At 46.6% G+C, this 15965-nt stretch overlaps 1 protein-coding gene across 2 annotated transcripts in view; it reads left to right on the top strand.

Moving 5' to 3' along the window:
- Positions 1-15965, top strand: part of cand1 (cullin-associated and neddylation-dissociated 1) — a 55066-nt gene that overhangs the window by 26891 nt on the left and 12210 nt on the right. The window contains exons 8-14 of one of the 2 annotated variants that reach the window (XM_029743583.1): positions 7859-8010; positions 8256-8396; positions 9626-9767; positions 13960-14078; positions 14252-14349; positions 14563-14825; positions 15080-15453. In XM_029743583.1, the coding sequence (XP_029599443.1) occupies positions 7859-8010; positions 8256-8396; positions 9626-9767; positions 13960-14078; positions 14252-14349; positions 14563-14825; positions 15080-15453 (1289 nt within the window). Of the gene's footprint in view, positions 1-7858; positions 8011-8255; positions 8397-9622; positions 9768-13959; positions 14079-14251; positions 14350-14562; positions 14826-15079; positions 15454-15965 lie in introns of both variants that reach the window. The other variant, XM_029743582.1, reaches the window with a different exon arrangement.

Below are 15965 nucleotides of genomic sequence, written 5' to 3'. Positions count from 1 at the left end.
CACACACACACACACACACACACACACACACACACAAAGAAGACTGAAGGTACTGCGAGAGCTCATGGTCATTCAACCTCAGGTTTATTTATCCAGGTTAGTCTCATTCAGATTATCAAAAAGTCTTTGGTGGTATTCCGTATTTGTAAATCGCCACAGGATAGTTTTTCAATACCGTGAATTATTTTATTTTTTAATAAATGTGAATATCTGTAGCTGCTTATTAAGTTAATACCTACAGTCAACTTGTTCAAGGCGTTAGGAGATAAAGCAGGTGGCGTTCTTCACCTGTCACATTATTTTCCATTAGTTCCCCAGAACAGGTAAAGTAGTCAGGTGTTTTTGCAAAAAGCACAACAGGAGAAAGATGGAGCTGGTGAGTCCGTAGAGTTCTGTGTTTATCGCTGAGTCTCAGTTGTCCAGCACATCAGGTGATGAAGTTACACTTGGATGTAATTCACTACTAAATCTTTACCATCAGATATCTTCTGATGGCTTTCTGCCAGAAGTCACAGAGCTCTGGAGGAGGTATCTGAACAGCTGCCATTTTGTCCCTGTGCTTCCTGCTAGTTTTGTTTCTCATCCGTTCTTCTCCCCTCTGCTCCGTGTGTACATGCTGCTCTTCTTTCAGAAAAGCATGTCACAACTTTGTTCATTTGCAAAGAAATTCACTTTTGCTTGTAAATGTCCACACTCACCGAAAATGACATACGGTAGCTACTAGCTATGCTTGTGTAACTTTACATCCGGTAGCTACTAGCTATGCTTGTGTAACTTTACATCCGCTAGCTACTAGCTATGCTTGTGTAACTTTACATCCGCTCGCTACTAGCTATGCTTGTGTAACTTTCCATCCGGTAGCTACTATCTATGCTTGTGTAACTTTACATCCGCTAGCTACTAGCTATGCTTGTGTAACTTTACATCCGCTAGCTACTAGCTATGCTTGTGTAACTTTACATCCGCTCGCTACTAGCTATGCTTGTGTAACTTTACATCCGCTAGCTACTAGCTATGCTTGTGTAACTTTACATCCGCTAGCTACTAGCTATGCTTGTGTAACTTTACATCCGCTCGCTACTAGCTATGCTTGTGTAACTTTACATCCGGTAGCTACTAGCTATGCTTGTGTAACTTTACATCCGCTCGCTACTAGCTATGCTTGTGTAACTTTACATCCGCTAGCTACTAGCTATGCTTGTGTAACTTTACATCTGCTCGCTACTAGCTATGCTTGTGTAACTTTACATCCGCTAGCTACTAGCTATGCTTGTGTAACTTTACATCCGCTAGCTACTAGCTATGCTTGTGTAACTTTACATCCGCTCGCTACTAGCTATGCTTGTGTAACTTTACATCCGCTCGCTACTAGCTATGCTTGTGTAACTTTACATCCGCTAGCTACTAGCTATGCTTGTGTAACTTTACATCCGCTAGCTACTAGCTATGCTTGTGTAACTTTACATCCGCTCGCTACTAGCTATGCTTGTGTAACTTTACATCCGCTAGCTACTAGCTATGCTTGTGTAACTTTACATCCGCTAGCTACTAGCTATGCTTGTGTAACTTTACATCCGCTAGCTACTAGCTATGCTTGTGTAACTTTACATCCGGTAGCTACTAGCTATGCTTGTGTAACTTTACATCCGCTCGCTACTAGCTATGCTTGTGTAACTTTACATCCGCTAGCTACTAGCTATGCTTGTGTAACTTTACATCCGCTCGCTACTAGCTATGCTTGTGTAACTTTACATCCGCTCGCTACTAGCTATGCTTGTGTAACTTTACATCCGGTAGCTACTAGCTATGCTTGTGTAACTTTACATCCGCTAGCTACTAGCTATGCTTGTGTAACTTTACATCCGCTAGCTACTAGCTATGCTTGTGTAACTTTATGAGCTGGATTTGCCTGTCTTCGCAATTAGTTTATGCTCGCGTACGCTCGTTAGCATTTGACTATGTGTTTTTTGCGATTACTTGTGCTAATTTTGTTAGCATTCTGGTAGCAGAGACACAGTGGGCTTATCTTTTTAGCGCCCCCTTGTGTGCTATGTTGGTAATAGTGTAAATCCCGGGATGGCAGAAGAGCGGTATGACTGTATGGAAATCTGTATACCGCCCAAGCCTACTACAGCTTTATTTACATCCCCTCAAGGATAATCATGAAAGGTACTGCCACATCTCTAATTATAACCTCCTCCACTTGTTAAGAAGAGAAACATATAGGACACTTCATCACTTCAGGAGAGACCTATAGGACTCTTCATCACTGCAGGAGAGATGTGTGTGTGTGTGTGTGTGTGTGTGTGTACAGTTGAAGTCAGAAGTTTACATACACTAGGTTGGAGTCATTAAAACTTGTTTTTCAACCACTCCACACATTTCTTGTTAACAAACTATAGTTTGGCAAGTCGGTTAGGACATCTACTTTTTGCATGACACAAGTCATTTTTCCAACAATTTGTTTACAGATTATTTCATTTGTAATTCACTGTATCACAATTCCAGTTGGTCAGAAGTTTACATACACTAAGTTGACTGTGCCTTTAAACAGCTTGGAAAATTCCAGAAAATGATCTCATGGCTTTAGAAGCTTCTGATAGGCTAATTTACGTAATTTGAGTCAATTGGGGGTGTACCTGTGGATGTAATTCAAGGCCTACCTTCAAACTCAGTGCCTCTTTGCATGACATCGTGGGAAAATCAAAAGAAATCAGCCAAGACCTCAGAAAAAAAGTTGTAGACCTCCACAATTCTGTTTCATCCTTGGGCGCAATTTCCAAACGCCTGAAGGTACCACGTTCATCTGTACAAACAATAGTACGCAAGTATAAACACCATGGGACCACGCAGCCGTCATACCCCTCAGGAAGGAGACGCGTTCTGTCTCCTAGAGATGAATGTACTTTGGTGCGAAAGGGCCAAATCAATCCCAGAACAACAGCAAAGGACCTTGTGGAGATGCTGGAGGAAACAGGTACAAAAGTATCTATATCCACAGTAAAACGAGTCCGATATCGACATAACCTGAAAGGCCGCTCAGCAAGGAAGAAGCCACTGCTCCAAAACCGCCATTAAAAAGCCAGACTACAGTTTGCATCTGCACATGGGGACAAAGATCGTACTTTTTGGAGAAATGTCATCTGGTCTGATGGAACAAAAATAGAACTGTTTGGCCATAATGACCATCGTTATGTTTGGAGGGAAAAGGGGAAGGCTTCGGCTTGAAAGAACACCATCCCAACCGTGAAGCATGGGGGCGGCAGCATCATGTTGTGGGGGTGCTTTGCTGCAGGAGGGACTTGGGGGACTTAACAAAATGAATGGCATCATGAGGCAGGAAAATTATGTGGCTATATTGAAGCAACATCTCAAGACATCAGTCAGGAAGTTAAAGCTTGGTTGCAAATGGGTCTTCCAATTAGACAATGACCCCAAGCATACTTCCAAAGTTGTGGCAAAATGGCTCAAGGACAACAAAGTCAAGGTATTGGCAGTGGCCATCACAAAGCCCTGACCTCAATCCTACAGAAAATTTGTGGGCAGAACTGAAAAAGCGTGTGCGAGCAAGGAGGCCTACAAACCTGACTCGGTTACACCAGCTCTGTCAGCAGGAATGGGCCAAAATCCACCCAACTTATTGTGGGAAGCTTGTGGAAGGCTACCCAAAACGTTTGACCCAAGTTAAACAATTTAAAGGCAATGCTACCAAATACTAATTGAGTGTATGTAAACTTCTGACCCACTGGGAATGTGATGAAAGAAATAAAAGCTGAAATAAATCATTCTCTCTACTATTATTCTGACATTTCACATTCTTAAAATAAAGTGGTGATCCTAACTGATCTAAGACAGGGAATTTTTACTAGAATTAAATGTCAGGAATTGTGAAAAACTGAGTTTAAATGTATTTGGCTAAGGTGTAACTTCCGACTTCAGCTGTATGTGACGTGTAAAGTGACACGTTCAGGAACATGGAAGCATGTCACACACACAGCTGTATATAGGACTCTTCACCACTTCAGAAGAGGTGTGTGTGTGTGTGTGTGTGTGTGTGTGTATAGGACTCTTCACCACTTCAGAAGAGGTGTGTGTGTGTGTGTGTGTGTGTGTATATAGGACTCTTCACCACTTCAGAAGAGGTGTGTGTGTGTGTGTGTGTATATAGGACTCTTCACCACTTCAGAAGAGGTGTGTGTGTGTGTGTGTGTGTGTGTGTGTATATAGGACTCTTCACCACTTCAGAAGAGGTGTGTGTGTGTGTGTGTGTGTGTGTGTGTGTGTATATAGGACTCTTCACCACTTCAGAAGAGGTGTGTGTGTGTGTGTGTGTATATAGGACTCTTCACCACTTCAGAAGAGGTGTGTGTGTGTGTGTGTGTGTGTATATAGGACTCTTCACCACTTCAGAAGAGACGTGTGTGTGTGTGTGTGTGTGTGTACAGGACTCTTCACCTCTTCAGAAGAGACGTGTGTGTGTGTGTGTGTGTGTGTGTGTGTGTGTGTGTGTGTGTGTGTGTGTGTGTGTGTGTGTGTGTGTGTGTGTGTGTGTACAGGACTCTTCACCACTTCAGAAGAGACGTGTGTGTGTGTGTGTGTACAGGACTCTTCAGAAGAGACGTGTGAGTGTGTGTGTGTGTGTACAGGACTCTTCACCACTTCAGAAGAGACGTGTGAGTGTGTGTGTGTGTGTGTGTGTGTGTGTGTGTGTACAGGACTCTTCACCACTTCAGAAGAGGTGTGTAGGACTCATGTCTTTAGGACTTAGGTTTCTGTTTAGAGATCTGCCTCAGTGTGAGAGAAGTTAGTTCTATCTATTAAATGGTCTTCCATTTTCAGGAGTCTTACTGTGCACAATAAACCCCCAGTTGTAAGTTCCCACTGCACTGACACTGTTAGTGTGTCGTTTGTTGCTATGACTGTAAGAGCTCAGCCAGAAAGACAATCTGTTGCTTGGCCACGCATGAGCACTGTGAAATAAACCTAGAATAATGCTAGTAAATATTGAAGGCAGCCAACCAGCCTCTCTCTCCCTCTGTCTCCCTCCTGCCTTGTTATGAGACTGAATGTTATTATCTACAGGCTGAATGGAGGACTGCTATTGGAGCGGGTAATGTAGCTGCTTTCAGCAGACCTCCAGTCATGACTTCTACTACAGCTCATAGATATGGCTCTTGTCATGACTTCTACTACAGCTCATAGAGATGGCTCTTGTCATGACTTCTACTCCAGCTCATAGAGATGGCTCTTGTCATCACTTCTACTACAGCTCATAGAGATGGCTCTTGTCATTACTTCTACTACAGCTCATAGAGATGGCTCTTGTCATGACTTCTACTCCAGCTCATAGAGATGGCTCTTGTCATCACTTCTACTACAGCTCATAGAGATGGCTCTTGTCATTACTTCTACTACAGCTCATAGAGATGGCTCTTGTCATCACTTCTACTACAGCTCATAGAGATGGCTCTTGTCATTACTTCTACTACAGCTCATAGAGATGGCTCTTGTCATTACTTCTACTACAGCTCATAGAGATGGCTCTTGTCATGACTTCTACTACAGCTCATAGAGATGGCTCTTGTCATTACTTCTACTACAGCTCATAGAGATGGCTCTTGTCATCACTTCTACTCCAGCTCATAGAGATGGCTCTTGTCATTACTTCTACTACAGCTCATAGAGATGGCTCTTGTCATCACTTCTACTACAGCTCATAGAGATGGCTCTTGTCATTACTTCTACTACAGCTCATAGAGATGGCTCTTGTCATCACTAGCAGTGTGTGAGGACTGAGGACCAGACAGGCTTTTGTGTTGTCACCTTGTTGAAGTTTTCGCCTGAGTTCTCCTGTAACACTGTTCCTCCCAGATGGGTGCGTCTTGTACTGTGTTGCTGAGTCGCTCCTCTCCCTCCTCTCTGTCCCTTCCTCCTCTCTGTCCCTTCCTCCTCTCTGTCCCCTTCCTCCTCTCTGTCCTCTCCCTCCTCTCCCGCCTCTCTGTCCCTTCCTCCTCTCTGTCCCCTTCCTCCTCTCCCGCCTCTCTGTCCCTTCCTCCTCTCTGTCCCCTTCCTCCTCTCCCTCCTCTCTGTCCCTTCCTCCTTTCTGTCCCCTTCCTCCTCTCCCTCCTCTCTGTCCCCTTCCTCCTCTCTGTCCTCTCTGTCCCTTCCTCCTCTCTGTCCCTTCCTCCTCTCTGTCCCTTCCTCCTCTCTGTCCCTTCCTCCTCTCTGTCCCTTCCTCCTCTCTGTCCCCTTCCTCCTCTCCCTCTCCCTCCTCTCTGTCCCCTTCCTCCTCTCCCTCCTCTCTGTCCCCTTCCTCCTCTCTGTCCTCTCCCTCCTCTCTGTCCTCTCCCTCCTCTCTGTCCTCTCCCTCCTCTCTGTCCTCTCCCTCCTCTCTGTCCCCTTCCTCCTCTCTGTACCTCCTGTCTCACACTCTCTGGTTGTCATGTCTCTCCACCAACCATAATGTGTGCTCCCAGAATGCTGAAGTATTTCATTTATAAAATGGCTCTTGACAACGAGTGTTTTTTGGAGCCTGGAGTGTTGCTCGTATTGTCTACAGCACTATGCTTTAGTTTGCCAGTCATCCATAAATCATATTCCTACTTATTCCTATTGGCTGGTTCCTTTAATAATTAATGGTGCTGACTGACTGACTGTGTGTAGCTAGCTAGCTTGTAAACAGGCCCAGGGCAGCACAGTGCTGGGACTAGCCTCCCAGTCTTATTAGGCCCAGGGCAGCACAGTGCTGGGACTAGCCTCCTAGTCTTATCAGGCCCAGGGCAGCACAGTGCTGGGACTAGCCTCCCAGTCTTATCAGGCCCAGGGCAGCACAGTGCTGGGACTAGCCTCCCAGTCTTCTCAGGCCCAGGGCAGCACAGTGCTGGGACTAGCCTCCCAGTCTTATCAGGCCCAGGGCAGCACAGTGCTGGGACTAGCCTCCTAGTCTTATCAGGCCCAGGGCAGCACAGTGCTGGGACTAGCCTCCCAGTCTTATCAGGCCCAGGGCAGCACAGTGCTGGGACTAGCCTCCCAGTCTTATCAGGCCCAGGGCAGCACAGTGCTGGGACTAGCCTCCCAGTCTTATCAGGCCCAGGGCAGCACAGTGCTGGGACTAGCCTCCCAGTCTTATCAGGCCCAGGGCAGCACAGTGCTGGGACTAGCGTCCCAGTCTTATCAGGCCCAGGGCAGCACAGTGCTGGGACTAGCCTCCCAGTCTTATCAGGCCCAGGGCAGCACAGTGCTGGGACTAGCCTCCCAGTCTTATCAGGCCCAGGGCAGCACAGTGCTGGGACTAGCCTCCCAGTCTTATCAGGCCCAGGGCAGCACAGTGCTGGGACTAGCCTCCTAGTCTTATCAGGCCCAGGGCAGCACAGTGCTGGGACTAGCCTCCTAGTCTTATTAGGCCCAGGGCAGCACAGTGCTGGGACTAGCCTCCCAGTCTTATTAGGCCCAGGGCAGCACAGTGCTGGGACTAGCCTCCCAGTCTTATTAGGCCCAGGGCAGCACAGTGCTGGGACTAGTTTCCTAGTCTGTGATGATTGATGAGTGTATCTCTGTCAAACTTCACAGGTCAAATGTCATTGGAAGGATTTGAGGTTAGGCAGTGATAATGTCTTGACCTGGAACAACCATGTGATGACAGTAGTGTTTGTGGTAGTCAGGTGGTCGCTCTAGACTAGTGGATGTGCTGTGTTTAACCTGTGTTTGAGATGTTTGTGTTTTCTACCAGCTAATGTTCATATCTGACATGGTCACAATGCTTACAGAAGCATTTAACTCTTTCATTCTCTGTAATAACTACTGCTAGACTGTGTTCAGTCTCTAACCTCACACCACCACCACCCTTTGACCTTTACAGGAAGTGATGATGAGTACAGCGACGACGACGACATGAGCTGGAAGGTTCGCCGTGCGGCCGCCAAGTGTCTGGACGCCGTGGTCAGCACACGCCACGAGATGCTGCCAGAGTTCTACCGGACCGTGTCGCCCGCGCTCATCGCCCGCTTCAAGGCACACACACACACACACACACACACACACACACTACCCCCGTGTTCCTCTAGGTCTACATCTTCCAGGGAGTTTTACCTAGCCGTTGGGCATCTGTTTTGTGTTTTTGTTTGCTCTCTGAGTCTAGGCTGGGTTACTAAGAAGTAAAAGCACTTTAATATCAACAGTTGTCACAAAAGGGCTTTATCAATACGTTTGATTGATTGACTGATGTATTGGCTGATGTATTGATTGCTGGATTGTAGGAGCGGGAGGAGAACGTGAAGGCTGACGTGTTCCATGCCTACCTGTCGCTGCTGAAACAGACACGTCCTGCTCAGAGCTGGCTGTGTGACCCAGATGCCATGGAACAGGGAGAGACTCCACTCACCATGCTGCAGAACCAGGTAAAACACACAGAGGGAGAGCCACTGCCCAGACCTTAAGTTCTACAAGACAATGGTGGGGGATGTTCTTTTAGCCAAGGATCCTAAATCTGTGCCGTGTGATATTTCAGAATACACATTTGGCACGTTCCCTACTAGCCTGGTCTTAAAAGTACTACCTGGTTACCTGTGTTAATGCATCACACCAATGTAATACTCCTATGTTAATACACACACACACACAGAGAGGGTAGAGAGAGTTGAATGTCTATTTCTCCTAGTGGTAGTTCTAGTATGTATTAGTCAGTAGTATGTCTGATATATCTCCTAGTGGTAGTTGTAGTATGTATTAGTCAGTAGTATATCTGATATATCTCCTAGTGGTAGTTGTAGTATGTATTAGTCAGTAGTATGTCTGATATATCTCCTAGTGGTAGTTATAGTATGTATTAGTCAGTAGTATGTCTGATATTTCTCCTAGTGGTAGTTGTAGTATGTATTAGTCAGTAGTATGTCTGATATATCTCCTAGTGGTAGTTGTAGTATGTATTAGTCAGTAGTATGTCTGATATATCTCCTAGTGGTAGTTCTAGTATGTATTAGTCAGTAGTATGTCTGATATATCTCCTAGTGGTAGTTATAGTATGTATTAGTCAGTAGTATGTCTGATATTTCTCCTAGTGGTAGTTGTAGTATGTATTAGTCAGTAGTATGTCTGATATTTCTCCTAGTGGTAGTTCTAGTATGTATTAGTCAGTAGTATATCTGATATTTCTCCTAGTGGTAGTTCTAGTATGTATTAGTCAGTAGTATATCTGATATTTCTCCTAGTGGTAGTTCTAGTATGTATTAGTCAGTAGTATATCTGATATTTCTCCTAGTGGTAGTTCTAGTATGTATTAGTCAGTAGTATGTCTGATATATCTCCTAGTGGTAGTTGTAGTATGTATTAGTCAGTAGTATGTCTGATATTTCTCCTAGTGGTAGTTCTAGTATGTATTAGTCAGTAGTATATCTGATATTTCTCCTAGTGGTAGTTCTAGTATGTATTAGTCAGTAGTATATCTGATATTTCTCCTAGTGGTAGTTCTAGTATGTATTAGTCAGTAGTATATCTGATATTTCTCCTAGTGGTAGTTCTAGTATGTATTAGTCAGTAGTATGTCTGATATATCTCCTAGTGGTAGTTGTAGTATGTATTAGTCAGTAGTATGTCTGATATTTCTCCCTCCCGCCGGGTGCTGCTGCAGGTGCCAATGATCGTTAAGGCCCTGCATAAGCAGATGAAGGAGAAAAGTGTCAAGACACGGCAGTGCTGCTTCAACATGCTGACGGAGCTGGTCAACGTTCTGCCTGGGGCCCTCACACTACATATCCCTGTCCTAGTACCAGGTAGGTTACTACCCTACCCTACCCTCACACTACATATCCCTGTCCTCGTACCAGGTAGGTTACTACCCTACCACTAGAGCCCTCACACTACATATCCCTGTCCTCGTACCAGGTAGGTTACTACCCTACCCTCACACTACATATCCCTGTCCTCGTACCAGGTAGGTTACTACCCTACCCTCACACTACATATCCCTGTCCTCGTACCAGGTAGGTTACTACCCTACCCTCACACTACATATCTCTGTCCTAGTACCAGGTAGGTTACTACCCTACCCTCACACTACATATCCCTGTCCTCGTACCAGGTAGGTTACTACCCTACCCTCACACTACATATCCCTGTCCTAGTACCAGGTAGGTTACTACCCTACCACTAGAGCCCTCACACTACATATCCCTGTCCTCGTACCAGGTAGGTTACTACCCTACCCTACCCTCACACTACATATCCCTGTCCTCGTACCAGGTAGGTTACTACCCTACCCTCACACTACATATCCCTGTCCTCGTACCAGGTAGGTTACTACCCTACCCTCACACTACATATCCCTGTCCTAGTACCAGGTAGGTTACTACCCTACCCTCACACTACATATCCCTGTCCTCGTACCAGGTAGGTTACTACCCTACCCTCACACTACATATCCCTGTCCTCGTACCAGGTAGGTTACTACCCTACCCTCACACTACATATCCCTGTCCTCGTACCAGGTAGGTTACTACCCTACCCTCACACTACATATCCCTGTCCTCGTACCAGGTAGGTTACTACCCTACCCTCACACTACATATCCCTGTCCTAGTACCAGGTAGGTTACTACCCTACCCTCACACTACATATCCCTGTCCTAGTACCAGGTAGGTTGCTACCCTACCCTCACACTACATATCCCTGTCCTCGTACCAGGTAGGTTACTACCCTACCCCTAGAGCCCTCACACTACATATCCCTGTCCTCGTACCAGGTAGGTTACTACCCTACCCTCACACTACATATCCCTGTCCTCGTACCAGGTAGATTACTACCCTACCCTCACACTACATATCCCTGTCCTCGTACCAGGTAGGTTACTACCCTACCCCTAGAGCCCTCACACTACATATCCCTGTCCTCGTACCAGGTAGGTTACTACCCTACCACTAGAGCCCTCACACTACATATCCCTGTCCTCGTACCAGGTAGGTTACTACCCTACCCTCACACTACATATCCCTGTCCTCGTACCAGGTAGGCTACTACCCTACCCTCACACTGCATATCCCTGTCCTCGTACCAGGTAGGTTACTACCCTACCCTACCCTCACACTACATATCCCTGTCCTCGTACCAGGTAGGTTACTACCCTACCCCTAGAGCCCTCACACTACATATCCCTGTCCTCGTACCAGTTATGTACAATATAACTTGCACTCAGTGGGCAGTTTATTAGCTACACCACCCCGTTCAGAAAACATGTTTTGCTTCTACAGACAGTGAGTCGTGTGGCTGTAGCTTGCTATATAAAGCAGGCAGACAGGCATCAAGGCATTCAGTTACTGTTCCATTACAATGGGTAACCTAAGGCGTGACGGTTCCACTATCTCAGAAACTGCCTCCTGGAATTTTGACGCACGACAGTGTCTAGGGTTTACAGAGAATGGTGCAACAAACAAAACACGTCCAGTCAGTAGCAGTCCTGTGGGTGGAAACAGCTCGTTGATGAGAGAGGTTGAAGGAGAATGGAAAGAATGGTGCAAGCTAACAGGTGGAACACAAACAGGCAAATAACGGCTCAGAACAGCGTCTCGGAACTCACAACTCGTCGGTCCTTGTCACGGATAGGCTATTGCAGCAGACGACCACCCTGGGTTCCTATCAGATAAAAACAAGGAGAAGCAGCTCCAGTGTGTAGGCCATCACCAACACTGGACAACTGAGGAGTGGAAAAACATCGCCTTGTCCGACAAATCGCCTGGTCCGACAAATCCTGACATAAGTCAGGATTTGGCATAAGCAGCATGAGTCAATGGTCCCATCCTGCCTGGTGTCAACGGTACAGGCTGGTGACGGTGGTATAATGGTGTGGGGAATGTTTTCCTGGCACACGTTCAGTCACTTGATACCAATTTGAGCAATGATTCAGTGCCTTGAAGAATTCAGGCTGTTCTGGATGCAATGGGGGGGGTCTGACCCGGTACTACATGGGTGTACCGAATGTGAACCTGAAATTTGTCCCCCAGACACACACACACACACACACACACACACACACACACACGAGAGGCTGGAAGCAGCGTTGGATCAGCTACAGAGCTACATTTCCCCTGGAGCATCCCTTGCTCAAGGGCACAATGGCAGTAGTTGGCACCCCGAGATTCTGATCTCACTCCTGCCAGACTTTTACCCCGGGCTAGCCTGGGCTCTCACCCAACATCTCTGTGCTGGTCCCAGGAACAAGGCTCTCGCCCTGGGCACGTTCTTCAGCCTCATCCATCTGGTCTGGAGGTCACTCTCTCTGACGGAGGCTGACTGACTTATGAAACTATGACATTAAATGCCTTTCACGTTTTAGTGGAATGAGAGTTATTGAGTTGACAGGAAAGATGCTGAAGTAGAAAATGAATTATTTGACCTAGTCAACGTGTTACCCTAGACGAATAGCCTTCCCTGTAGCTCAGTTGGTAGAGCATGGTGTTTGCAACGCCAGGGTTGTGGGTTCGATTCCCACGGGGGGCCAGTAGAAAGGGGAGAAAAAAAAAATGTATGCCTTCACTACTGTAAGTCGCTCTGGATAAGAGCGTCTGCTAAATGACTAAAATGTAAAATGTAAATGTAATAGAAGGATTGGTACTTTTGCATGTTATTGCAGGTTGCAGCCATAGTGTCTCCTTTCCCTTTAGACAAATACAAGTGATTTATTACGGCTTGTTCAGAGTTAAATGGCAACAGAGAAGATTTAATATCTTGTTCTGTCCTTTCTAAATGACTTTGGGGTGAAACCAGTTTTTCTAGTTCCCCCAATATGCTCCTCCAAACTCCATTCTACAGTACCACTGCACTGCTTCAGTACCCCACCGCTGATACAATGGGATTATTTAGGTTCTCATTCTAATGTATCCTATCTGGTTATTTTGTGTTTTCTCCTTCCCTGAATGCACCAGGGGAGTGGAGGATCTGAAAGAAGGCTGATCATCAGCCTGTTGTATTGACTCGTACTGTAAACCTTCCTGTGGTCGTGTTGACTCGTACTGGAAACCTTCCTGTGGTCGTGTTGACTCGTACTGGAAACCTTCCTGTGGTCGTGTTGACTCGTACTGGAAACCTTCCTGTGGTCGTGTTGACTCGTACTGGAAACCTTCCTGTGGTCGTGTTGACTCGTACTGGAAACCTTCCTGTGGTCGTGTTGACTCGTACTGGAAACCTTCCTGTGGTCGTGTTGACTCGTACTGGAAACCTTCCTGTGGTCGTGTTGACTCGTACTGGAAACCTTCCTGTGGTCGTGTTGACTCGTACTGGAAACCTTCCTGTGGCCGTGTTGACTCGTACTGGAAACCTTCCTGTGGCCGTGTTGACTCGTACTGGAAACCTTCCTGTGGTCGTGTTGACTCGTACTGGAAACCTTCCTGTGGTCGTGTTGACTCGTACTGGAAACCTTCCTGTGGCCGTGTTGACTCGTACTGGAAACCTTCCTGTGGCCGTGTTGACTCGTACTGGAAACCTTCCTGTGGTCGTGTTGACTCGTACTGGAAACCTTCCTGTGGTCGTGTTGACTCGTACTGGAAACCTTCCTGTGGCCGTGTTGACTCGTACTGGAAACCTTCCTGTGGCCGTGTTGACTCGTACTGGAAACCTTCCTGTGGTCGTGTTGACTCGTACTGGAAACCTTCCTGTGGTCGTGTTGACTCGTACTGGAAACCTTATATTTTTAGTAATTAAGCTCTCTGTTTTCCTCATTTTTATTTTCTGTTCCCTGAAACACGTGTCAGGTTTCTGACCTCACCAGCACCGCTTCTCTCAGCTGTTTCTCTTCTTTCCTTTTAATATTGTAATTCATTGGGCCGGTTTCCCAGATACACTTTCCACCCAGTCCTGGACTAAAAAGCACTTTCAATGGAGGAACTAGTCTAGGAATAGACTTAATCTGTGTCTGGGAAACCCTCCCTAAATGTCATATTGACTAAACTAACCTAATCTCCTCTCTCCCAACAGGAATCATCTTCTCTCTCAACGACAAGTCCAGCTCGTCCAACCTGAAGATCGATGCCCTGTCCTGTCTGTATGTGGTCCTGTGTAACCACCAGCCTCAAGTCTTCCACCCCCATGTCCAGGTCGGATAATAGGACTGATGTTGATGATATCATGGATTATCAGTGCTTTTGAAATAGTCTCAGAAATCTCACTGACTGGTCCATTCACCATTTTTTTTTTATTTATCTGTAAAATGTCTTGTCAATTGTGAAGTGACACTTAAATGAACTTGTCTAACCTTTGACCTCCACAGGCCCTGGTGCCGCCTGTGGTGGCGTGTGTAGGAGACCCCTTCTATAAAATCACCTCTGAGGCCCTGCTGGTCAGCCAACAGCTGGTCAAGGTCATCAGGTAAGGTTATCTGGTCTATTCTAATACCCGTGTATTGATGTGTTCTCTTGTTTAGTAGAATAACTACCTGGTTTACCAGAGAGAACTTCAGGTGAGTGTTGCTGTTCTTTTCATTCCGTCTGTACGTTTTCTGTTTAAATTCAGTTTTAATCTGCTGCATCCTCGTGACACGGTTTGGGAAAATGAAGCTTTTGTCAATGTGAAACCTCTCAGACCTCTGGACCAGCCGGAGAGAGACACCTTCGATGCTTCTCCCTACATCACGGACCTCTTCACCTGCACCATCAAACGCCTCAAGGCTGCCGACATCGACCAGGAAGTGAAAGAGAGGGCCATTTCCTGTATGGGTCAGATCATCTGTAACCTAGGAGACAGCCTGGGGGACGACCTCCCTGGGACGCTGCACATCTTCCTGGAGCGCCTGAAGAATGAGATTACCAGACTGACGACGGTCAAGGCCCTGACGCTCATCGCAGGTTGGGAGGGGATGATGTTTAAGTCCATACGGCGAATTTTCAGAATCTGTTGATGAGGGCAGATTTATTTTGTAATGGCTTAACAAGTTGTTACTAATAAATCAGTTTCCCTGCTAGGTGTGTGTGTGTGTGTGTGTGTGTGTGTGTGTGTGTGTGTGTGTGTGTGTGTGTGTGTGTGTGTGTGTGTGTGTGTGTGTGTGTGTGTGTGTGTGTGTGTGTTTGTTTTTCATACTTGCTATCATCCCTAATCACAGGCTCCACGCTGAAGATCGACCTTCGACCTATCCTTGACGAGGCAGTGCCCATCCTGGCATCGTTCCTGCGTAAGAACCAGCGGGCGCTGAAACTGAGCACCCTGGCCGCGCTGGACATCCTGGTGAAGAACTACAGCGACAGCGTGACTCCGGCCATGATCGACGCGGTGCTGGCCGAACTGCCTCCGCTGATCAGCGAGAGCGACATGCATGTGTCTCAGATGGTCATCAGCTTCCTGACCACCCTGGCCCGGGTCCACCCTCTCTCCCTGGCTAAGATCGGGGGGTCATCCATCCTCTCAGAGCTCATCTCTCTGGTCAGGTCTCCTCTGCTGCAGGGAGGGGCCCTCAGTGCCATGCTAGAGTTCTTCCAGGTACGCATGGTTACCAGTTTCAACAGATAAGGGAATGCTATCTAAATGTCTAGGACAGCGGGTGGGTGAGTTCAATTGAGGTACTGTGTTGTAAAATAGTTTGTGAACCGCTTGTAAAATCAGCTAATAGATGATCAGGTGTTTCGGGCCTACTTTGTCCCTAATAGATGATCAGGGAGTTAGGGCCTACTTTGTCCCTAATAGATGATCAGGGAGTTAGGGCCTACTTTGTCCCTATAGATGATCAGGGAGTTAGGGCCTACTTTGTCCCTAATAGATGATCAGGGAGTTAGGGCCTACTTTGTCCCTAATAGATGATCAGGTGTTTCGGGCCTACTTTGTCCCTATAGATGATCAGGGAGTTAGGGCCTACTTTGTCCCTAATAGATGATCAGGGAGTTAGGGCCTACTTTGTCCCTAATAGATGATCAGGGAGTTAGGGCCTACTTTGTCCCTAATAGATGATCAGGGAGTTAGGGCCTACTTTGTCCCTAATAGACGATCAGGGAGTT

This window comes from Salmo trutta, unplaced genomic scaffold (genome assembly GCF_901001165.1).
Source record: "Salmo trutta unplaced genomic scaffold, fSalTru1.1, whole genome shotgun sequence".
NCBI lineage: Eukaryota > Metazoa > Chordata > Actinopteri > Salmoniformes > Salmonidae > Salmo > Salmo trutta.
This window is presented reverse-complemented; position numbering and strand designations above follow the sequence as displayed.